This window comes from Paralichthys olivaceus, chromosome 9 (genome assembly GCF_024713975.1).
Source record: "Paralichthys olivaceus isolate ysfri-2021 chromosome 9, ASM2471397v2, whole genome shotgun sequence".
NCBI classification, from domain to species: domain Eukaryota; kingdom Metazoa; phylum Chordata; class Actinopteri; order Pleuronectiformes; family Paralichthyidae; genus Paralichthys; species Paralichthys olivaceus.
Genome location: NC_091101.1, coordinates 26,654,806 through 26,680,000, shown reverse-complemented (window position 1 = coordinate 26,680,000; position 25,195 = coordinate 26,654,806). Strand labels below are relative to the sequence as shown.

The 25,195-nt window shown below is 43.0% G+C and overlaps 3 protein-coding genes across 5 annotated transcripts in view; 1 reads left to right on the top strand and 2 right to left on the bottom strand.

The window, feature by feature from the left end:
* Window positions 1-17,222, bottom strand: part of b4galt7 (xylosylprotein beta 1,4-galactosyltransferase, polypeptide 7 (galactosyltransferase I)) — a 32,403-nt gene extending 15,181 nt beyond the window's left edge. Inside the window, exons 1-6 of one of the 2 annotated variants that reach the window (XM_020106199.2) lie at window positions 16,683-17,222; window positions 15,103-15,441; window positions 14,745-14,970; window positions 14,465-14,548; window positions 13,744-13,848; window positions 11,176-12,926 (exon numbers count right to left, since the gene is read on the bottom strand). In XM_020106199.2, the coding sequence (XP_019961758.2) occupies window positions 12,771-12,926; window positions 13,744-13,848; window positions 14,465-14,548; window positions 14,745-14,970; window positions 15,103-15,441; window positions 16,683-16,735 (963 nt within the window). In that variant the 5' untranslated portion in view covers window positions 16,736-17,222 and the 3' untranslated portion in view covers window positions 11,176-12,770. Of the gene's footprint in view, window positions 1-11,175; window positions 12,927-13,743; window positions 13,849-14,464; window positions 14,549-14,744; window positions 14,971-15,102; window positions 15,442-16,682 lie in introns of those variants that run through there. The other variant, XM_069531074.1, reaches the window with a different exon arrangement.
* Window positions 17,223-18,249: 1,027 nt separating this feature from the next.
* On the bottom strand, window positions 18,250-22,458 carry tmed9 (transmembrane p24 trafficking protein 9). The gene is made up of 5 exons (XM_020113845.2): window positions 22,251-22,458; window positions 21,621-21,721; window positions 21,419-21,544; window positions 21,016-21,162; window positions 18,250-20,537 (listed from the first exon to the last, which is right to left on the bottom strand). Exons 1-5 carry the CDS (start codon window positions 22,396-22,398, stop codon window positions 20,388-20,390), a joined length of 672 nt encoding a protein of 223 aa, XP_019969404.1. The 5' UTR covers window positions 22,399-22,458; the 3' UTR covers window positions 18,250-20,387.
* Window positions 22,036-24,980, top strand: tmem216 (transmembrane protein 216). Of its 2 annotated transcripts, none has more exons than XM_069531075.1 (6): window positions 22,036-22,499; window positions 22,809-22,917; window positions 23,743-23,836; window positions 23,953-24,045; window positions 24,496-24,697; window positions 24,819-24,980. In XM_069531075.1, exons 1-6 carry the CDS (start codon window positions 22,426-22,428, stop codon window positions 24,832-24,834), a joined length of 588 nt encoding a protein of 195 aa, XP_069387176.1. In that variant the 5' UTR covers window positions 22,036-22,425; the 3' UTR covers window positions 24,835-24,980. The 2 variants fall into 2 exon arrangements, with proteins under 2 accessions (XP_069387176.1, XP_069387177.1); XM_069531076.1 differs by lacking the exon at window positions 22,036-22,499 and adding an exon at window positions 23,480-23,493 and having other exon boundaries at window positions 22,873-22,908.
* Window positions 24,981-25,195: the final 215 nt, after the last annotated feature.

Sequence of the window (25,195 nt, the reverse complement as noted above, 5' to 3'; positions counted from 1 at the left end):
ATGATTACATTTGGCATGTAGCTTCCTCTGCTAGGATCTAATGCACATGTACACACACACACACACACACACACACACACACACACACACACACACACACACACACACACACAGGACTGAGAGGAAACTTCCACCTCTGCTCACAGTGAAAGTAAAAAAAGCTGCCATGTGTTTTAAAGTAAACTACAGCTACCACAACACAGGTTGTTAGTTTCCACAGTGGATCAACACGTCCGCTCGCTCACTGTGAAGTCTCCACACATTGTCCTGCTGTTTTCTCACGTGGACTCACTGACGTCCTGCACGAAACTTTCCAGAACACGTCCAGAGACACTGGAGAGAAAAAGAAACTTCGGTTCAGGTCTGAAAGCAGCGAATGTCTTCGTCATTTCTTCGTGTCTCTTTGGACGTCTTGTTCCTTCATGTGATTTTCTGCAGGAATTGTAACTTCTAAATTAAAGTAGTTCACCCTCGGGCCCGATGACCTGTTGTTCCGTCATCCAGCCACGTATTTACTGTATCTAATCATCCATCCATCATGGCAGGTTTATAGTTTGGGTGTGTTGAGCGGTTTTGTTATGAGTGAGTCGTTTACAACATTTATCTCTGACTCTATCACGGGCTCACATGTTTCCCTGACTCCTCAACATGGTGTCTCGTCCAAAGTCTTCCCATTCATCACTCACGCCATCAGTGCCACTCAGGTATGTTGATGGATGGCATCAGCGACTATTTGTGTCAGATGAGTTTTAATGGATGTTTTAAAGAGTAATTTATGGCCACTTGTCACGACCAGTTTACACTTCCAAATGCCAAAGCCTCCCTCCCTCTGAAAAAAAAAGCCTCCTGCTGCAATCATCGACTCGTCCTGATGCTAAAATACCTGTTATTATCCGAGGCAGGTATGAAGACCTACAACTCGGTTTCCCTCCGCTCACACGTGTTAGGTAATTTCCAGACCTTCAAAAAAGGAAAAAACCCAAACATGCCCCAGTGCAGTTCTGTTTGTAAATTTACTGCCAGGAATCTTCTGTCTGCGTTAATATATCATTATTTTCACATTTCCTCCCTGAAGGGGTCTGAGCTGCACGCTGAAGAATGAAGGTTCAACCAGGAGGGTCTGCACCTGACACCACACACGCTGGTTTCATCAGGAGAAACACTTTGTGGATTTAGTTTGTGGGAACAGAAAAATGATTTTCATAGTTTATGATCATTGACCTTTAAGTTTACTGACAAAGACTTTTTCTGTTTGCTGCTGAAAACACATTCAAGTTGAATCATTTAAAACCAAAACAAGTCGAACGGTTCCAGGAAATCAAATCATGCGTGAGTGGAGTTGAGCAGAGAAGCTGTGCAGGTCCTGGGTGTTTGTAATTCAAACGCTGGTGAATCAAACAATGTGCTCTTCATGTACCACAACCAGTACTAAGTACACGTAATACTTTCTTTATCTACCACCTAGTGTAGCGGCAGGTTTAGAACACACTGGATATTACCCATGATCCTCTGCTTCCTGAACCAGAAGTTTCCTGCTGAACATTGGAGATAAACTCTGGTTGTTAATAACTTCTCAGTGTTTTGAACTGATCTCAGTTCAGCTTCACTCTTCAACTCTCAGAGAAGATCCCAGGACCTGGTTGACAGAGAATCTTCTTTGTGAGGAGGTTCATCAGGAAACCTGTTCAGGTCCTGATCACAGGAAGTCATCCTGGTTGACCTTTGACCTTATTTCTACTATCACCAGTTTCAAACTCCGATCCCTGTTGAGTAGATTTAAAGAGCAGATCACCTGCGGATGCTGATTTTCTATGGTTTCAGATTGTGGAGGGGGGAGGTGAGTCTGAAGTGTGGGAGGCGGGAAAGGGGAGGAGGGTCTGTTCTTATCTGATCCAGACCACTTTAGGAAGACACCTGTGGTAACCAGGACGATATATTACACTTAAGTAGCTGTAAACCCCCCCAGGTTCAGAGCTGGAGGTGGGCAGAGCTGTCGCACAGCTGCAGGGAGGAAGTAAAGACGACAGGAGGTAACGCCTTTTATTTATGGAGCGGTGAAACAAGGAGATCCAACACTGAGCAGCAGAGAGAGAGAGAGCAAGAGAGAGAGAGAGAGAGAGAGAGAGAGAGAGAGAGAGAGGGTGATCCGGTTCAAAATGATGAATGAAAAGAGAGAAAGAAAAGACGAGGGGAAGTGAAAACAACCGCTCACATTGACTTAATTTAATTAAGTTTTCACCAGTGCTCCGGCTGCTGATTCTCATCACTCACTTTATCTGGTTCGTTAGGTTTCAGTTCAGAGTGTAAACGTTTGTGTTAACAGAGACGTGAAGGACACAAGGCCGGAGGAAACAAGGCCGAAGGAAACAAGGCCGAAGGAAGCGCTCAAAGATTTTAAAGGTCAAATAAATTTCAACCTTCAATAAAAGACTAACTTACTAAAATGATGGTGACGACTTTCAAAACCACTTCACGTGGAGTACTATGTTGTTATGGTGCGTTCCAGATAAAAAAACAAAGTAAAAGTACAAGGACGCAGAGAATTGATCATATTTACAGTTTTCATGTTCATTTGACTTAAAAACTGTCGTCTCTGACCTTTTGTCCACCCAGATGATGTCAGTGCAGAACCGGTTCTCTAAAGGATTCAGTCACCGACTCCGTCCAGGTGGGAAAGAGGTCAAACTTTTCCACTGGTTTGAAAACCAAATTTGGCGTAGTCCCCACTCCACACCAGCTGGTGGCAGTAATGAGCCAATTTGTTGTTTGACAACTGAACCTCACACTGAGGAGAAAGTTACGCAGCGACGTGAATCCATCGCTTCCTTTTTCTAAATTCACTTTTTGAAAGCGTTCAGAAATCATCTCACGGCTGCTGCTGGTTCCTCGGGTTCTGTGGAGCTTCTGTCTCCTCGTCACCAGACTTGATTTGCACGTGGACCTGGTTCTCCACGGAGAGATGATCTGATGAGGTTGAAAATGAAGAGTGGTTGTGACTGATCTTCTTCATTCTTCAGGTTCATTCTTCACTGATGTGGTTTGTCTTGGTGTCGTCTCAGTCCCCAGGATCTGGTTGGTCCTCTCTCGTAGTAAGAACCTGATTGGTCACGTAGTGATTGTGTCCAACGTCTCCTCAGCTGCTCTTCAGTCGCTCTGAGCTCTAATCTGATCTTGTCCATCAGGAGTTTAGAGTGAGAGCTGATCTGAGGTCGGACCTGACGGCGTTGGCAGCGTTTCCATTTGATCTGCTGGTCGACCTGTCAGACGAGCTCAGGGGATGTTTATTCCACAGCTAAAGTGTTGACAGGTGTCATGAGGAGGGGGCTGCTCAGGTGTGTGTGTGTGTGTGTGTGTGTGTGTGTGTTGGTGATTGACACTCCCTTTGTCTCCAGGTGTGTGTGTGTGTGTGTGTTGCTGAGGGACACTCATGCATCTCTCCTCATTTCTGTGTGTGTTTGTCGGAGTGAGTGTGTGCGTGTCATCCTGCAGACATGTGTGTGTTCTCAGTCAGGTGTGTGTCTCACTGAAGGTGTGTGTGTTTATGTGTGTGTGGGGGGGGGGTATGAATCCTCCTCCGTGCCCCTGGGCTCTTCCTGTAGCAGCGTATGTTTCCGCCCCTCAGGCTCGGGGACTTTACAGACTTTAACTGAGGTCGTATCATCTCCCCAGTGAAGACAATTAGCAGCTAAACGCTTCCCTGCTCGCCCGTGTTTGTTTCCCGCCTGACGGCCGCCGTGTTCCTGCTGTGTTTGCTTTGTGTCCTCCAACATGTTTAACCGTGTCGCGCCGACGCTACATCCGGAGAGTCTGAGAAGAAAAACACGTTTGTCGATGTGATGAGACTCTGACACCAAAAACAGAAAATACAATAAAAAGTTGGAAACTGAGGCTTTGTGATGGTTTTCTTCTCGTGCTGATTCGATTCAGTTTCTTCTCTCAGATAAAACTGAAGAAGACGTCTGTTTGTTCAGGGAGACATTAAAACATGAGCAGGTCCTCTGGAGACACGCTGGTCACACTGAGACTGAAGAGGAAAGGGAATTTAATGGAAAAGCATGAAAAGGTTTTTTAACATCCAGAGTTTCCAGATAATTATTTCTGTCTATGGTGACAACAGAAGTGCATGAAGGTCATTATCACTGTAACAGATTCAGAGTCAGTTTTAATTATATATAATCATTTCATTATTATATATTTTCATAATCAAATGCCTCCTCAGGAGGATTCGGGTCAAATGTGAGTTCATCACAGTAAAACCTGAGATTCACTTGTAGTTTTTGGTTTGTACAAGTACACAAGTACACAAGTACACAACAGTGGTTCAATCACAGTCTTCAACATCGCTGCACAGAGACGCAGAGTGTCATCAAGAGAAGATCTAGATAAATACATTTACTATTTCCTTTCACACATGAGCGGAACGTCAGACATGTTCCTCACATGTTCCTCACATGTTCCTCATTTTCTGGATCTTCTCCTGCAGCCTCTAGTAAAATGAGTGAGTCCATGTGAGAAAACATGTGGAACCTTCCCAGTGAGCGAGTGGACGTGTTGATGAGGTTTCTAACACGGGACGGACGTGAAACTGGAAGAACACAAATCTCTCAGGATGAGGAAGAGGAGCCGTACACGTAAGATGAAGACTTCAACTTTGAGGAGGAGACGAGGAGGTTCCAGATCTTAACAGCTCAATGAAAAATCCCAAATACACATAAATTGAAAATATGCTGCTGCTGAAACCGCTGAGGGACAGAAGAAGAAACCAACGTGTGTCCTCTCTGCTCCACATCGACTCTGTGAAAAAGACGAGATGAAAACTAACGTGTTCAACAAAGAAGAAGAAAAGAAGTTCAAGAACAAAGAAAAGAGCATCAGGCCTGAAACATCAGATCATTTCCTCTGACTCCAACAAACACCGACATGTCTGTGACGAGACCAGCGACAGTGTTTGATTTTAGCAGAGACGTGGAGGCCATTTGCACAGAGAGCCGGGTGACGGCCGAGGTCGTGTAGAGACACATCGCCCATCAGCGTCCCCGTAAACACCCGCTGAGCCTCCGGCCCACGTGTGGCTCACATGTATATACGAGGTGTCACTTTATTATCAAGTCGTAGTTTTCATTTTACAGTCGGTCCTGAGGAGATGGAAACTTTTCACACTGGACACGACAGACTTCAGGCTTCAGGCTGGAAAAGTTTCACATCTGAATGAAGGAAACGATTTTGTGGTCAAACGGAATCAAAGTTTCAAATCATTCTTCTGTTGGATTCTCCGACACGACTCCGGCTGAGGACACAGGTGACGTTCGAGTGTCAACCCACCTGAAGACTTCAGGATGTTGTCACCTGGAGATTTCTTCATGAGGCGATGAACTCAGTGAAACATCTGACGACACACTTTTAAAAAACAGACCCTGGTTCTCTTGAGACAAATCTCAGCTCTGATATTTAAAACACTAATGACGGCTGTCGCCTCACAGACATCCTTCAGTGTGGTCGGACGACATTCCCTCCACAGGAGAGAGAGAGAAACACACACACACACACACACACAGTGTCTTTCATCTCGGAGGTTCTTGCTGCACTTCCTGTCATGTCATCCTGATGTGATGAAACGTTGACTGACCGACTGTTTCTCTGACACTAACGAACGGTTTGTGATTCTTCGCTGTGAAGAAACGAAGGAAGCTGAAGTGACGTGATGACGGCGCTGAGCCTCTGAGGCCCACGATACAAAAAACAGTATTCTGAAGACGTGCGGCTCCAGTGACGGTTGAAGGAGTCGTGATGGTGACGGATCCTCGTTTTTCAGATATTCCGTTCCACCTCCAACCTCATCATTTAAACATGTGTGAGAATCTAGTTATCGTTTTCGATCCAGGCCTTGCTCTCGAGCTCGATGCTTCATCGCGCAGCAGTGATTTCTCTCTGTCGTCTCTCGTGGACGTGAACTTTGAGGTTAAATGAGTTTTGTGCTGCAGGTTTTTCTTCTTCTTCTTCTTCGGTCTGCATCAAACCAGAAGAGACATTTCAGACTGAAATAAATGAATTTGTGTGGAATCAGTGAATTCACAGTCTGAACTGTGAAACAATCATTTTTAAATCTTGAGTCATTTAGATTTCCCTGCATCTTATGAATAAAGTGTATTCATGTGAATTGAACGAACTCTTTGCTTGTGACCATTGTTCTTATTGTGATGATGTGGGTCAGTTGTCATGGACACCACTGACGAACCGACGTGACCAGACGGCTGCCTGACAGATCTGAGTGAAATTTAAAGACTCTTTCAGTCTGTAATTGGGGAAATTCTTGTAAATCAAAGTTGAATTTTAAAAGGGAACTCCCTGCAGGAGCCCCGGGGGGGGGGGGGGGGGCTTGAGAAGTGCTGCTGTACTCGCCCCAAACTGTCAGTCAGCGCTGCGGAGCGCCGGGGGCCTACAGTCGTCTCCTAAACGGTAATTTATGTGTTGTTGTGCAGGACAAATTGCTGCAGGAGGTGAACCATTAGTTAAACTGCATTTCACAGAGACGTGTTTCCACCTGCAGCACAGCTATGCCAACAATGTCATAACTCAGCGCTCGGCCGCCGGGGGGGGGGGGGTTTACTGACACCCTGCACTGTCAGAGGTTCTGTTCATGTTCTCACACATAAACTGTATAAACACACACACACACACACACACACACACACACACACACAGTCAGTTCTGATGACCCACGTTTCTGACACCGACCTTTAACCTCTGACTCCACAAACATTACATCAGCTCATGAATTTGAATCAATGTAAATTCGAATTGTCTGTAAATAGTTAATTATTAAAAGTTCTCATCATGTCTTGATTCAGACAAAGTCAACTTTAATAAGTTAGAACAGTGGGAGCTCATCGAACCACCTGATGTAAACAGTATTATATCTATATTATAATATTATATTAAGATGTCTTGTGTTTGTATGATTATCATTAGTAACTAGAGCTGTCAGAAGAACTGGAGGAGAAAATATCCTGTGTAAAAATACAAAACAGCATCAAATGAAGAGGAATAACCTTTAAACTGTACAGTTACATAAAGTACTGCAGTAAAAGTGTTTCTGTCACAGTTACTAATTATTCAAAGTAGTTTTTTATTAATGAACAGATAATGACTGTTAATTACAGATATAATCAGACTTTACAGGTTATAGATGCATTTCTTTTCTGTTTATTTTCTGGTATCGTACTGTTTATATCTTTATGTGAGAGGTTTTAGTTTGAATCCATTTTTAAGTCATTGAAGACATTTACTTGCGTATTTATTGAATATTTTACATTAAGATTATATAATGAAAGTTTGTTTTTGCTCCTCAGCTCATAACAGAAAAGCACAGCGCTCTCCAGTGGTCGGACACTGAATCACACACATCACAGGGAGTGTGACCTGAATTAAAAATGTCCTTAAATGTAAAAATAATATATATATATATTTCTCATCTCAGATATTATATATCACTACTATTAAATGTTATTTTGTGTTTTTATATTTAATTAATGTTATATACTGTTATATTTTCCTGTTTCTATAAATCTAATAATACTTGTTTTCTTATTTCTGTGTCATATTAATAAAAATATTAAATATTCACTTTATCTTATGACTTTTAATTTCACTTTCACCAAAGAGCATATTTTCCTTGTAGCCACATTTTATTCTATTATCAACATTTTGTGCTTCAGCTACAAAAGTGCAATAAACATGAAACCAATTATTCCCTCTGTGTGTGTGTGTGTGTGTGTGTGTGTGTGTGTGTGTGTGTCATGTAGCTCAGACGTGCGTCGTTAACACGTCTCTCAGTCTAAAATAAATACGTTTAATTGAAAACTAAAATATTTCCCTTGAACTGAACTGTAGAGGAATAAAAGTGTAAAATCTCATAAAACTGGTGAACAAACTGTTTCTGTTTTGATTCACTTTTTAACATTTACTGTGAATATATATTTTTTATATTTTACATGATTTTTACTGCATCTTTACTTGAGTATTTTATTTTTCCTCATTTATAAAACTGTCTTTGGATGAACTACAATTCAAATGCATCTGATTCGAAGCAGAATATCTTCTGTGCTAAATATAATAATAATAATAATAGAATATATATAATGATTGTGTGTTTATAATAATTCTGAGTCAGATTTTTCTGCCTCTTCTTCCTGGAGACACATTAAGACTCATTTGTTCTGGATCGTTTAGTATTTTCTTAGAGATTGTTGAACTTATGGTGATCGAACAAATTAACCACAACAATCTACAAATTAAAAACATTAATAAGATGTTGTCACTGCTCGGCCCCGACAAATTCAACAAAGAGCAAACGAACAAGTTGAAATCTAAAGCTTCGAGAGGCGTCAGCAGCTTCACCGAGCTTCTAGAATTCCAACATGTTCGAGGTTAAATCTTCATCACGAGCACCAGACACCATCGTCTCTGGAATTACATGTTGTTACTGCTGCTCTGTTCCTCCTGTGTGTGCCATACTCTGTGTGTGTGTGTGTGTGTCTATTTGTGTGTGTGAGTGTGTGTCTATTTGTGTGTGTGAGTGTGTGTGTGAGAGAGTGTGTGAAAATCTGTCTGATTTGGTTCAGCAGCTTCCAGCAGCAAAGCAGCCAATCAGAGTGTGACAGACGAGTGTGAGTCTGACCATCTGTAGGTGGACTGATGCCGACACACACACACACACACACACACACACACACACACACACACACACACAAAGATATGTTTAAAGAAATTCATTTAAAATATATTTTGAAACTTTGCAAATCTTTGTTTAAATCAGTCATTCATCTTTTCTCTTTTTCGTTTCGTGTGTGTGTGTGTGTGTGTGTGTGTGTGTGTGTGTGTGTGTGTGTGTGTGTGTGTGTCATCAGGACTCCACAGCGCCTCTAGTTGACTCAAACACTGAATTTAAACTTTGGATTAAGGATAAAGTTGCGATGAGATTTAGATGTAGAGCAGCAGCAGAAGCAGAGGTCAACATGTAGAACATCATGTTCATGTGAGAAGGTTCAATCTACAAAAAACTCAAACTGTGCAATAATTAAAGGACGAAGATTTTAAGACGTTTTTGAGTCGTCAACCTGAAGTCAATTTAAAAATGGTCCAGAGGAGTAAAAATAACCTTCTGATCTCTGAAGATGATCAGGTTCAGTTATAGAAGTGGACGTAGACTCCGACAGTGAAGCTCATGTGGAACCTGGAGACGATTCAGTGAACGAGTCAAAGCTCCAGAGGAACCGTGAACACGTCTTCACCTGAGATCAACGAGCTTTGATCACATTCCTCTCCTTCACTCTCGATTAAAGAGTAAATGAACTGTATTTCAGAGGAGTGAAGGAGCCAGGGATCGAACCACCATCCTTATGGCTGATGGACGACCCGCTCTACCTCCTGAGCCAAAGCTGTTTGGCTCTCCTGTAAACGACTGACTGAAGAATCAGCGCCACCTGCTGTTCATCTGCATGAACCAGCCTCTGATATTCACAGACCTGCCGAGGAGGGAACAGTTGTTTCTGGAGCTCAGACTCAAACAGGATTTTCTGCTTAAAGTTAAATCAACTTTGAAATCAAGCCACAGGTGAAAGTTCTGTAAAGTCACGTGAGACACAGAGAAGATCGACACTGAGGGACTGAGACCAAGTGCTTGTGATGTCACGTCCTCATTAAACACAACCAGGAGGTGAAAGCATCTGTCCAGAGGGACATTTCTTCACATCCCGTCTGTCTTTGAAATGGAATCAGGAAGTCTTCACTTCAGAGCTGAAGCAGTTGCTTGTGTTGTGACTGCGTCGGCCCCTCTGTGTTTTATGAGACATGCTGTGAACATGATTACGTGCTCTCTTCGCTCCAGTTTATCTTTTATTTTTTTGCTAATTGCACCATAATAGAAACATAATCCCCCCCCCCATTCATTAACAAAGGCTGAAAATTAAGTGTCTGCACCACATCTGCTCTCGAACTCTGAGCATCTATAAATACGTGTGAACGGCGCAGCCTGGCTCTCGTACTTATTACTATACAATTTCCATTATCTTATATTACAGCCGAGATAAAGAATTATAATTACTGAGAGGGGAATTAAAAAATTAGCACAAAGCTGCAGTGCAGGGGTGCTGCTGTCGTCTATTTGTGAGCGGAGGTGTTTTTTTTCCTCATCATCACAGTCACCTCCAACAAAAGGTGAAAATTGCACCCGTGGGGGAAAAGCTTTGAGGGGGGGAAGGTGTAGATTCACCCCTCTCTTTGTCTCTGTCGCCGTCTTTGGCTCGTCCCCCCAAAAAATCCACAACTGCACCTTCAGAGCTGGTTTCTGTCGGCAGGAGACGACACAGGCGGGTTGTCAAGGCAGCCGGGGCCTTCAGGGGCCCCAGGGACACGGCTGTGATCAACATGTGTTCAAACTGCAGCCTGAACAACTGTTATCGTAGACTTTAGTTAAATGAATTCACACCGAGGTGCTTGTTTTTATTTCCAGATCTTTCTCAGTAAATGTCCAGGATGTGACGTTCCTCCGTCTGATCTCCATGAGCTCCTCATGTTTGTGGATTCATGAGTTCATAATGAATTAAACATCAACACATTAGAAACACAAACAACGAGCAGAGTGTGACGAAGAGGTCGGGTCAACTCTTCTTCTTCTGCAGTTTCAGTGTGGAGCAGATCCACCGTGGCTCATTAGGAGGAGCAGGCTAACCGGATGTAACTCCTGCTGTCTTAACCTGCTGATGGCTCCGCTGACCTCTGCTCCGTCACTCCGGTAACCACACACCTTCATTCCTCCACGTTCACCTGTGTTTACCTGCATTCCTCCCGCTGCTGACTCACATGTGCGTGTGAAAAGTCACACCGGCAGCAACTCGTCATGCAAATGAGGAGCGAAGAGGAGGTGACATGTATGTGGAGGAACCGTAAAGATGCACACCGACGATCACACATGTAAGAGGAGGTGATTTAAGGCTGTGAACTCGTCTCCAGCTGCTTCATATGAACAATCAAGTATTTAGATTTTCTTGTTGCTCAGATTGAGAAGAAGTGAATTCGGTCACTTTCAGAGTTTTGAATGTGTGATAAGTATCAGAGGAAGATTTTAAAATCATGAATAATAAGAAGACAAAGAAAAAGACACAACCACACAACTGCTTCTTTTTTCCTTGTATATAAATACTGAATACTGTACAAATAAATGGCACCATCATCGGTGTAAAACTAAATCACATGACATCATGGTCTGTAAATGAACGCCTCTAAACACATTGCCTTTAAAACTCCATGGCGCACCCTGGAGGCCGACCAGCACATGACAACAGCAGGGAAGAAGACAGTGTCAGCAGCCGAACAAGAACTAAACTAAAAACCAGACCGAAGAGATTCAAACTGAAAACACGCTCCGAGTTTTATCTCAATAAACCAGTTCAGTGATTCTGAGATCATTTTCTTTCCTTTTGTGTTTTAAAAACAGACTCCGACTTTATTTTATTAAACTGTGATGAGAATAATCTAAATCATTGAGGCTGGTGTTAAAAACACTGGTGAAGCATCATCTGCTACCATTCATTCATACTGGTTTGGCTCCGCCCACACCGACACCTGGAAACACCAGGAAGAGAACGTGAGCGTCATCGCTTCTGTCCCTTCAAACTAAAACACAACCTCAGAGTTTTCAGACTCAAACGAGACCAGCAGCGTTTAAACGAGTCTCGAAAACTCCAGAGTAGTGTGGGCAACAGGCGTAACCATGGCAACAGTGATGAGTTTAAAAACCAAAACGTGTCAGTGTGGGCGTCACCAGAGTTCGGCTCAGTTAACTTTGAAGAAACTCAAAGAAAAGAAACTACTTTCTCGTAGTTGTGACATCATACCTCATCAGTTCTTGTAATTATGGAAAAGTGAAATCGTTCATTAAGTTTTGATTATGAAACACAGAAATCCTGATTTCTTTTTTTCCTTTGGTGAATCCTCTGAGTTTAAAAAAAGTAAATACAAACACTTTCTCCGAAAAGAATAAAAACGAGTTTCAACATAAAATACTTTCGAGGTTCGTAGTCAGAACTTTGCCAAACGCTTGAGTTTGATGAATCTTCAATATTATTTTCAACCATTTCCTGATTTAAAACCTTAGAGAAACCCTGTGATGTTACAGAAACACGCACGTTGTCCAGACGTGGTGAAACATCTGGTGAAACGGGCGTCGCTGGAGGTTGTTCCTCCATCTTCTCAAATTGCTGTTTGCACAATCCCACAGTAAAAAAATAGATTTGAAGTTCTCGTACCAAAAGAAAACAACAAGCTGCGTTTCGGTCGTGATCGTCCAGTTTGATTCAGATGAGCCACGATGTAACAGTCGGTGTCCGTCCGCTGAGGTTTGAGGTCAGACGCCAGGAAGTGTTTGTGTTCATGGTCGTTTTAACCCGTCATGTCCGAACCAGACGGATTAAAAGAGAAGTTAGCGGCTGGTTTGTTTAATCCTCAGATCATTGAACTTCAGCTGCTGTTGTTTCAGTTCAATGTTGAAATGAATCAATGTTCAATATGTCTGTTATTGTCACACAAGTATTTGCAGCCACGTTTGGTTTCACTGAAGACGATGGTTTCAATCCAGCTGCTGATCATCAGGACAAATGAAATCCCTTCGCAAAAAAACTAGAAGCACGAGCGTTTCCCTGAAGAATCGGCGTCTCGTTGAAACCCTGAAAGGTTTCCAGGGGAGCGTCGGGAACTGAACCCACGTCCGTGGTCTACAGCAGCAGACACCAGGGCGTCTGGTTCTGGTCACACTCCAGTTTGGTGTTGATGACGGTGCACGGAGCCCCGCTGATGGTCAGCTCCTGTCTGGACTCCACCTGGTAACGCAGGTTAGTCAGCCCCCCCTCTGGGTCCACCTTAAACTGCTCCTACAGGGAGGAGGGACAGAGGGGGGGGGGGGACATCTGGATTTACATGTGTTTATTCAAATGTTGACATCCAAAGGTTTTATTCTTGTTCTCTCTGTAAATCTGATTCTTTTTCCGTGGATTAGAGATTAGAGATTTTTTATTCTGTGTTTATGTTCCTGAATAAACCTTCAGACTCTTCATCACAGAAACGTGAGGACGTCTCCTCCAGCTGAGCTGCCTGTGTTTCACCTCTGATTTTAAAGTGTTGCTGTTGATGACACTTAGCTGAGTTTCTAAATTCCTCCGCAGCAGCTTTAATCCTGAGATCCTCTGATAAAGACACTGAAGAGCAAAGGTGCATTTTCACCAGCACATTTATTTGTTGAAGATGTTTTGAGGATCACAGCGTGAAAGTGAGAGAGCGTCGGAAACCTCGCTGCGGAGCGGCCAGGTCAGAACTGAACCTGCGGCCGCTGCAGAACTTAATCCTCAGGATTAAATGTATTTTATTTGAATGCGTCTCAACAACGTGTTCTCTTACGTCCACTGAGTGAATATTAAATGACTCGTGTGTGTTACAGGTTTGTTGAACTGCCCGTGTACTTTTACACATTTTGTAACGTACGTTACTCATGAATCGATGCAGAGCTGAGGATGTTTGGATAAAAGCTTGGAGCAGCTGTCATCACATCCTCTGTGGTTTTCTGTAGTTTCAGAGATGGTGACGAGACAAATGTAAATTAATTGATGATCCTCTGGACGTTTGACTTTTCCACCACGTGCAGAACAAGCTGCTGAATTCAACGTGTGACGGACTCGTGATGAACGCTCGTACCTGTTTCTGAGCTGCCACTCTCTTCTGGTCTCTCTTCCTCCAGGCCGGGTCGTGGATGTGGAGGAAGGTTTTATATCCTGTCGTGATTCCGCTCGGTCTGAACAGCTGGAGAAGAACAACGAGACGTCTGTCACGTTTTCAAACACTGATCAAAGCGAAAGTCATAAAAGTGAACGTAGGACTCAAACCTCTGACTGAAGACTTATTTAAAACTTGAAATTCTTTAGGGTTTAAAGTTCTTATCAAATTATTAAAACTGATTTAACGGAACATTAATTATAATTAAATTAAAACTGTTTCCTTCTTTGTGCAGAAGGTTTCAAACTAAAGGTGATAATAATTTTACTTTCACCACTTTCTTCACCTCAGGTTATATTTTCCCTTTGACTCACACTCTCCTATCTTCATTATTACATTTACATAAGAGTACTCATTATTCACATTATATATTTCATCTTTATGTATGCATGTAGCTTATTGTGAAGAGATATATTATGTTCATGGTTTACTGTATACTATACCTGCATTTCTAGATATATACTAACATCTCCCTATACACAAGCAGACCATTGTAACACTCAGTGTAATCATCCTGTTCTTAGTGAAAGATGTTTATAAAACATCGAGTCTCTAATTAAAAGATGAATATTTGTCGTCTCCTGAGATCTTTCAGTCTCTCTCTTATTGATGAAGCTTTAACTCTGCTCATTCTTCTTCTTACCTGTAGTTCAGCTTTTTTCAGTCTCCTGTAGAACTCGTCATCTTCTCTGCCCCAACCCCAGAAGCGGTTTGACATCCCGTTACACTGTCAAACAACAACAGGGCTCATCACATCCTCTCTGTGCACTTACTGCATGACTGCTCAAACTACAGCTAACAGCGTCACCTGGTGGACGAATTAAATCAGTACATCACAACATCTGAGTCAAGAACAACTCTAATACACCTGAATGAATAAATATAGTATATTGGGGTCAATGATGTGTGAAGCAGCTCAGTACCATGTGGTAATGCTTCTTGGTGAGCAGCAGGATTCCTCCCACGTACGTCTTGTAGTGGTAGAGGGGGTGCAGCTCGGGTGAGGCCACGTGGAAGGGGCCGCCCTCAGGGAAACCGTAGTCCAGAGCGTCGTTCTGCGGCAGCAGGTCCACGTCGTGCATCGCCAGGTAGTCTGTGTCGTTCCCGCTCTCCAGGTAGCCGACATTGATGAGGGACGCTCGATTAAACCTTTAAAGAACAAAAGAAAACACTGGAAGCTTTGACGTCTGCAGACGGTTTAACGGAACCCGTCCACGTGTGACCGGTGGACGTGAACGGTCACGTGACGTGTGTTGAGATTACGGTCGTCTTCCTTCTCACCTGTAGTGATCCACCTGGTTGATGATGATGAACTTGTGGCGGATCTTCTTCTTGTTGAGGAACGTGTGCATGAAGGGAACGAACACCAGCAGCTCCTCGAAGCGCTCTCTGAAGGGGATGATCAGGGCCAGTTTGTGAGGACCCCAGGAGAGGTCGTCCGCTGCAGATGCCCGACTGTCAACGGGACAGGGCGCCGGTGGCGGCTGTTGGCGTCTGCCGTCGTGCATCGGAGACGACATGTCCCCTGAACAGCTGAGCTGCAGCCACAGCAGAGACACCAGCAGCAGCACCATGCAGAGGCCGAACAGCTTGTAGATGGTGCATCTGCCCGACAGGAACCTGAAACACAGGACGTCCAACACGTGATCCAGCACGAACCTGGAACCTCCCACAAACATCTGCAGAGGAGGAGTGGTCTCTGCTTTACTCATTCCTTCTGTTTGACACGGCTGTTAGGGTTCAACTATCAGACTGTTCAACTATCAGACTGTTCCACTATCAGACTGTTCCACTATCAGACTGTTCAACTATCAGACTGTTCCACTATCAGACTGTTCCACTATCAGACTGTTCAACTATCAGACTGTTCCACTATCAGACTGTTCAACTATCAGACTGTTCCACTATCAGACTGTTCCACTATCAGACTGTTCAACTATCAGACTGTTCAACTATCAGACTGTTCAACTATCAGACTGTTCAACTATCAGCTCCACATTTATCCACGTTCCAGACAAAGACAACTACCTGTCCCAAACACATAATGAGAACCACAGGTCGAGAACCACAGAACCACAGGCTGAGAACCACAGGTCGAGAACCACAGGCTGAGAACCACAGGTCGAGAACCACAGGCTGAGAACCACAGGCTGAGAACCACAGGTCGAGAACCACAGGCTGAGAACCACAGGTCTAGAACCACAGGTCTAGAACCACAGGTCTAGAACCACAGGTCTAGAACCAAAGGCTGAGAACCACAGGCTGAGAACCACAGGCTGAGAACCACAGGTTTAGAACCACAGGTTTAGAACCACAGGCTGAGAACCACAGGTCGAGAACCACAGGCTGAGAACCACAGGTCGAGAACCACAGGTTGAGAACCACAGAACCACAGGTTTAGAACCACAGGTTTAGAACCACAGGCTGAGAACCACAGGTTGAGAACCACAGGTTGAGAACCACAGAACCACAGGCTGAGAACCACAGGTCTAGAACCACAGGCTGAGAACCACAGGTTTAGAGTCACAGGCTGAGAACCACAGGTTTAGAACCACAGGCTGAGAACCACAGGTTTAGAACCACACATAAATCACGGTTGGTTCTTCTGTTCTCTGTGAGGAACTTCTCACGTGCCAGTTGTCACAGTAGAGCAGTGTTCGTGTATCTGATGAGGACTAGAACCACAGGTTTAGAACCACAGGACTAGAACCACAGGTTGAGAACCACAGGTCTAGAACCACAGGTTGAGAACCAGAGGTCTAGAACCACAGGTTTAGAACCACAGGTTTAGAACCCCAGGTCTAGAACCCCAGGTTCTCACGTGCCAGTCGTTGATGAGCCGGTGGGTAAATCGAACTCACCTCCTCTCCTCTTTGAAGTACAGCACCGGTTTTCTTCTCGATGAATACATCATGTTTTCTCCCGGTGCCTCGAACACCGACACACCGACAGCAGCTCCGCGGGGCTCGGGGGTCCCTCTCCGGTCACTTCCAGCGGTCCTCACGGCTCCATGGTCCGGACCGAGCCCGGTGCTAAGTGCCGGCTAACGAAGCGGTTCGTCCCCGCAGCCTGTGAACATGAGCTCGGGTGAATCTAGAGCAAAGCGGTGGAACCCTGGTCGTGTCTGTGAGCGTCCATGTTGGTGTGTCGGGGTCTTCGCTCCGTCACCGGACACGTAGCATGTAGCGGGTCACACCGCCGCCGCTCCGGGTCCGAACGTCTCCCGCTCTCGTCTGGGTTTTACCGGCACCGCGTCTCCGTCAGAGTCCGGTGAGAAGTGACCGTGGACGGAAGAGAAGCGGAAACACGACACGGAAACATTTAACGATTATTTCACACGATTGAGAAACAATCAGCCGTTTGTGATGCGGTGCACCTTGAAGATGAGTCCGGAGGGGAACGACCGTTATTGGTTCTAGAGGTTCCTACTGCGTTTGGAATTAAAGGGACAGTACAACACTGCTGACGTGTTCTATAATTAATCAATTAGAATATTCTAATTAATCAATTAGAATACTTAAACACTGTACTTTAAAACCGGTCATGTACTTTTACTTTACTACTGTACTCATTTTATTCAACTGGTGTCAACGTCACATTACAGAGAAACATTTACACAAATACAGTGAAATACTGTAAATTTACTATCATAGAGAAATACTTAAAAGGTTAATTTAGTTTTTATAGTTCAATACTTTTGATTGAATATATTAACAGACTTGATAACTTAAATGTGAAAACAAGAATTAATTTAGTTAAACTTTTCTCTTCTGTCAGTTTAGTTACTTTACAATTTACACACATAACATAAAAACACAATTTAGTGTAAAAGGCTGAATACATTTTTATAAAACGTTCATATGACTGATCAGTAAATTATCTGGTAACTGAATACTGTTTTGATTAATTTAATTTTAATCTGCTGAGATTAGATCTGAATCATCGGTTTTTAAATCCATCCTTTAAATATTTTTCAAAATACTCGTTTGTGTGAATTACATTTTTTTGTCTTAATTCTTTAAGTTATCCACAAATGAATCTCCTTATAATTCTTAGTGCTTTTCTTCAAGTACAAATGAAATCATTGCAGTTTGATTATAGCGATAACAATAAAGAAATCACTGGAGCTCAGTATCTTTCAGACTTTTGACACTGGAATTGATTGAGCTTCATTAAACATTATGAAATATGAATTTAATAAAAATAAATATATTGTTGTGCTGTTACAGGAGAAGAATCCTAAAATATCTTCAATTAACTAAATCAAAATCTATCAGAAATTTTAACTCAAGGAAACAAAATAAAATTTCCTTCAGTTTTTCACACTAATTTGTTACAAATGTTTAATTTAAGCACAAAGTTATCGGAGCTTGAAAACTGACTTCTTCTGTTCGTACTTTTTAAAAGAATAAAAACAAACAGCATCAATTAAACCAAATGTGACAAACTTTATTTCGAGTGCAACTTTTCCATCTGATTTCACAAGGACAGAATCTCTGAAAATAAAATTAATTCACGCCCCTTTTCACCACTTATTCAAAATCTAAAAAACGTCCCAGCAACATTCACCTGTTCAACACAAACCAGCAGAAGACGAAAACACATGAGGAAGAGAAACAAAGTTTTCACTCAAAGAAAGTTTTGCTGAACAAACCTGTCGTTGAGCATTTAGAGCCTCAGGACTTTGAGGATTCTGCTCAGTGAAGAGTCTGAGAACGTGAAGTTGTTCTTATGTTATGATTTAAATTTCTTGTTTCTGCAGCTGAAGTGAGAAAACGTCATCTGAGCTGGTGATGGAGTCAGACACAAGATATTTTCAAATGTTTCCTCATGTGGCTTCAATAATTTAGATTCTAATCATTCAAATTAACCTGGAGACTGAGCTGACTTAATGCAGCAGAAATGTGGAATTGCTATGTTCATTCACACAAACTTCCCTTCAAGCCGCTGGTTGTTGACAAGAAGTCAACACCAAAACCAGCTGATAAAAACATGGAGAGACATTGTTCATCTGACGGAAGAACGGACGTCTTAACGTGTCCAATTATTCAGATTATTCAAACTCCAGACTCAGATGAACAGAAATGTACATTCACCCTGGACGCTGTACAAAATAGAGATTCACTCAGATGAACAAAGCATCAAGCAGAAAAAAAAGGTTTTGGTAGAATTTCACTGAGTCACGCTGAAATAAAAAAAAAAACCAATAAAACCCCTCCACCTGCTGAACCTGGAGCATCTTCAGCTGATCCACAGTTTACTGCATCATCATGTGATTTATTTTCATCGTCATTAACACGAGCCGACGTCTCACACTGTAAAAGATGTCACAGATTCTCTGTGAGCCGCAGAACGAACACAAAGTCTGATGTTAGCACTGGAGCTAAAACTGGTCACGTGACAAAACGAGCTGGGGACATTTATTACCAGGATGTGACTGAAAATCAGAGCAAATCTAACTTCACTCTATGTTAACGAACATCGATCATGATGTCCGACAGCAGGATGTTACGTCAGGTTTTATTATTTAAGTGAGTAACGGAGAAAACGATCAAATCCAAACATCTGAGGAGATTTAACCATCAAATATTCAACATTTGTGCTTCAAACAATAGTTTTAATGAGTGGATCAGTTTTTAGTTCCCGTGCTGCAAAATGTAAACTTTTAAATCAATTTATATTATTTTACGTTGATTTTGTGCTGATCACGTTTTTAATCCTGCAAATATAAACTGTGATTGAATCATTAAAATCAAGTATATTTCACACATTCTAATCTCTTTGTATGCAGAGTTATACAACGACAACAAAGACTTTCTATTATATTCATCTCAATCAACAAAATAGTGACCGTCAACATTTCACCTCATTTTATTCAGTTTATGAAATCATCTGATCCGGTGATGATACAAAAACAAAACCTGACCCACTCCTCTACAGATAAACCCAGATTCTAATTTCAGCCGTCACTCAGAGACCAAGGAGCAAATCAACAGTTTCAAAGTGAAAGTTCCTAAAAAGACAACTTTTCTTTCCAACATCTCTAGTGGCCAGTAACACGTCAAGTACTTTTAGTAAATAACACGAAAGAAAAGGGGAAAATTTACAACAATAATAAAAGAAAACTCCAGAACTGAGAAACACGGTTTGAACTTCCCGACAGATGCAGACTCATTTGTCCTCAAGCTGAAATTAAATTAAAGAAATTAAACGTATCTGACATGAGAACATAAGACAAACGACCTGTGATCAACATGTTCCCTGATCGTCTGCTGCAAACGTGACGGGCTCGTTACAAACAGTGAGTGAGGAAACGAGAACATTAAGAATCATGATGAGGATGAAAATGTTGTTTTTAAACCAAATTGTGCTGCTGGATTTTTCTGTGTCACATCTCCTCAGCAGTTTTCCTCCGACAGCAGCCGCCGCTCAGTAATGCATCAATCAGTAGAACACACACACACACACACACACACACACACACACACACACACACACACACACACACACACACACACACACACACACACACACACACACACACACACACACACACACACGGTTGGTTACACCAGCTTCTTGGCCTCGAAGAAGCTCTTGAGATGTCTCATCTGCCAGATGCCGATGGCGACCAGGATGAGGGTCTGGACGATGGACCACCACAGGACTCGCTGGTTGGTGCTCTCGCTGGTCAGACGGAAACGCTCCTCACGATACTAAGAGGAGACACACAGACAGCAGGGGGCGCTCAGAGACACACTGTCGAGGGGATTCAGGTAAAAAGTCTCACGCTCAGATCACACGAGCAGTGACGTTACCACAGCAACGCTCAGAGTGACTTTGTTCCAGCTGCGTGAAAACAGAAAGTAACGCAGCATTTCAGGCTCCGTCCACACAGACACGTTTGAGAACTCAAGGGGCTTCCTGTCAGTAACACTTCCTGTCAGTAACACTTCCTGTCAGTAACACTTCCACCTCGTCGTCCCTGCTCTGACTTTTCACCTTCACTGTTCCTTTTCTGTAACTAACCAACTGCAGGGGTCAATCTATTTCCTGTTTACATCACATGACCAGTGTACATGAACGGTCATGTGACGTGTTTTCATGTGTGTTAGTGTGGGCGATGGTTATTTTAAAATTGTGGGCGGTGCCTCGGTTGCATTAGTTTGACTCCTCAAACATTCACTGACTGACCCTCTGATAGTTCTGCTCCTTCTGGATCTGGTCCACCTGCTCCACCAGCTGTCGCACTCTCAGCTGCAGCTCCGTCAGTTTGTCTTTGGCGGCGATCTCAGCGTAGTTGTTGGCATGCTCGCCCACCTGGATGTCCAGGTGAACCCTCTGCAACACAACACCGTCATCGTGAGTCGTATCACAGAATCACAGGTTTAACACAACAACACGCCCACGTCGGACGTCGTCTACAAACCAATCAGAGTCAAGTACAGGTAGACGACGCCCACGTAGGTGAAGACGACAGGATGTAAATTATAACGTGAAACTAAAACTAACAGATCAAATGAAACATGAACAAACACACGAAGCTTCAGACTCTCAGTGTGAAGTTCAACACGAACACAAACTCCAGTTTCCTCACCAGCAGGCCTCCAGCGAACAGGGAGAACTTGGAGGAGTTGGAGTGCAGACAGATCTGATGCTCTCCAGGCGTGTGCGACGTGAAGGTGAATCTTCCCTCGGAGCCGTACTGACGAGACAGAATCACCTGCAGGAAACAGAACAGTGAACTCCTGCAGAAACCAACAGCTGCTGGACGAGAACATTTGGAGTTTTGTCCGCACCTTGTCGTCAGGATCCTTGACTTCCACAAACATGCCCAGACCCTGAGTGGCGGGCAGGTACTCCTCCCGCTGTTTGTCGTACAGCTGAGTGCGGTAGTTTCCTGCAGAGAGAGAAACACATGAAATCAAAATGGTTCTCAAACATCTCAGTGAATAAACTTCAGATCCATTATGTGTGTTAAAGATCAACGATCCAAGAAAAGCACATTTATATCATTTCAGTTTGATAAATGATTATAACCATCTGTCAATCAACTGATCAATGACATCAGGTGGCAGCTCCTGAGCTGCAGAGAAGTTCAAGTACTCATTCAAAGTACAAGTAGTGGAGTACTCTTCTTTGAGATACTTTGGTCAGGCTGCGTTAGAGACAGAAGAGAAAACTACAATCACATTAAAGACAAACAGGAAGTTCGTTAAAGCTCAGCTTCTTCTTCTTCTTCTTGAGCTTCAGACTGAAACTCAGCTCAGGTGTTGAAACAGTTTCCATCTGAAGCCTCTTCGTCTTTTATTCAAACTGTGAAACTCGTTTCAAAGATGTTTGAGGACACGAGCGGACTTTAGCTCCGGTTAGCCGATTAGCTCAAGTTGGAGAGCTAGCATTAGCGGTTAGCATCAGCGCCCACTCACCGATGATCATCGTCTCGTCCGGGATCTCCTCGATGAAACATTTCTTCTCCGTCTCTCCGATGTGAAAATACAGCGAGGACACGAGTCCGGAGAAAACGTGGAGGAGGAAAACCGACAACACGCACGGCTTCATCCTGACAGACGCCATGTTCACACCGGGACAGAGCCACTGCGCATGCGTGCTCCCCGCAATGCCACGTTAACCATAGTCCGAGGGTGGCCAATCAGCGCGCCGCACGAGCATGCTGGGTAATGTAGTTTAGCTAGAATTATCATTTGCATGTTTTTTAAAACCAAGAGCATATTATTATTATTATTATTATTATTATTACATATGTAACTTTTATTTTCAATAATTTCATATTATGTGAATAAAGTGTTAAAATAAGTGAAGAGCGATAATAGAGATAGATAAACATAAATACAGATAAATGATTCAGAAGTTCACTAATTATGGGAACGTGTTTTTATATTATTTAACTTGATTGTGTGTTGTTGATTCCTCATTGATCCTCTGAGCTCAATAAGGTGAATCATAGGATCATAAACCAACTGCAGGGGGCAGCAGCAAGTTAACTACACCGAGCTTGAACCCGGCAGAGAAGAAGAAGCACTTCCGGTAAGCTGCTGTTTCCATGGCAATCAAACATGGCGCCTGGTAAGAAACGCTCTTTCTGTTCTTCCGTTAATGAATAAACATGTTGTCATGTGACTGTTGTTTTAACGTGTTCATCAGCGGGTTCACGTTTAACATTAAAGATTTATATAATATGCATATTTATATATAATCCACCTCCCGCTACTGCTCTACTACTATTACTATTACTACATCTACTACTACTACTACTATTACTACTACTACTACTACTACTACTATTACTATTACTACTACTATTACTAATATTACTACTACTATTACTATTACTACTACATCTACTACTCTTCTCAGGTAGTTTTATTCTCAGCAGCAGAGAATCAGACCGAGCAGATGAGCTGCACAGGAAGTTAACAAACGTTCACCAAACCTCAGCCGTGTTTGCTGAGAGGACAATTGTCCTCTCCACATCAACCTGCCGGACAAACATGGAATCTATGGCTCATCTTTTCAAACCTTTGTTTTCTCCTCCATCTTCCAGAAAGTCAGAGTTCTGTCTTTCCCTGCTCACTGTCTCCTGTCACGTGGTGTCACATCACATATTAAAGATGCTCTTTGTCTCGTTTCTCTGCAGGAAATCAACCAATCGTATCCTTCACAGAAAACCGCTGCTCAGCTCAGTCTCTCTCTTCCTGAGCACTATCCCTGATAATGAAAGATCATAAGAGGAAGTGAAGATGCGAAGGAGAAGCTGAGGGAGTCAGGAAAGAACCTGACTCCACTTCTACTCGCTGCTTTTTAAACTTACCTTGATCTCAGATAGAAGATAAGTTCAGACCGTACAGTGACATCTCTGCAGTTCTCTCTGTCTTTGCTCCTTGACTCCTTCGTCCTCAGCTGTCGTCCACTCCTCTGCAGATCCTCCTCTACCTCAACTCCTGGTACTTTGCAGCCTTCTACCTGGCAGAGATTCTCATGTTCATCTATAAAGGTTTGTTCCTGTTTGTGTCCACAAGTCACCATCAGCTGTGTGAGGTCATGTATTTGCTGGCATCTGCTGGTCAACCTGGGATATTACACTCCTGTAACGAGTCTGTGTCTGTTCAGGGATTTCTCTCCCGTACCCGTCAGATAACCTGGTTCTGGACGTGGTTCTACTGCTCATCTTCCTCGGACTGGAGACGCTCAGGATCTTTTATGGTGAGTGAGATTTTATTTATACTCACCTGAACAGACGATTCCTGCCTTTTATGAATAAAGACAAACAGTCATGATTTATCAAACACGAGCGAGGTCTGGTTTCATTCAATCAGAAAACTCCTGGACGAGGAGCTTTGAAAAAATGATCTGTTCATGTTTATGATCGTTGAAGCAAAATATTCACTGAAAAGTAAAAGAAACGTAATAAAATCCTGAATCTGAGGATCAGAGAAAAATACAATCCTGACAGAGCCTGTGACATGAATCCTTTGTTCATTAAACTGAAATTAAAACTGTTTTTCTGTCTGAAAATGAAAATTTGTTAAATGTAAATGTTGGCGGCCATGATGTCGTCACATGTTCCACCCCAGTGTGACGTCATGAGTTCAGTTAAATGTGTCAAGTGACAGAACAAAAATCCATCTCTGGTGTTTCTGTGTCTCGGTTCAGGTTGGAAGGGGAACCTGTGTGAACGCTCTCTGGCTTCGTGTGCGTCGATCTTCATCCTGCTCCCCTGCGGCGCGCTCGCCGTTTACTTCCTGCTGCTGCAGACCTTTGTTCTGCGGCTGGAGTTCATCCTCAGCGCCGTCCTGCTCTGCTTCTACGCCCTCGAGCTGCTGCTCGGACTCCTCTCCTTATCTGCTTTCTCCAGGTGAACACGTCCAGAGGCTCAGATCGTCTGATGTCAAAGTTGAGATCAAGTCTTTGATTTCTCTGCTACATCTGAAAATATCTGAGTTCACACTGTTTGTGCTTCTGTTTTGTGTCTGTAGGTCCAAAGTTTACTGAAGAACGTTCACCTGAAACAGAACATGACGACAGATCAACTGTAAATATAAAACACTGCTGTTAAATACTTCTACTGTTTGATACCAAACTTTTTGTAAATGTATCAGTGCTTTGATCTTTGTGTAAATAAATTCTGGTTCATTTTAGATTTGTATGATGAACAAATCTGTGTTTTTATTTGAAGAGTCGACAGTAACGAGCAGCTCAACATAGAAAGTCAGAGTCTTTCCACCATCTTCACCTTCGTCTTTGGGTTTAATCGATGAATGTGACGGAGGAAGTTCCTACTAAGGGCTTTCTGATTGGACGCAGAATGACTCAAATGTAGTGACATGTTTGACAGGAAGAGAAAAGACAGAGA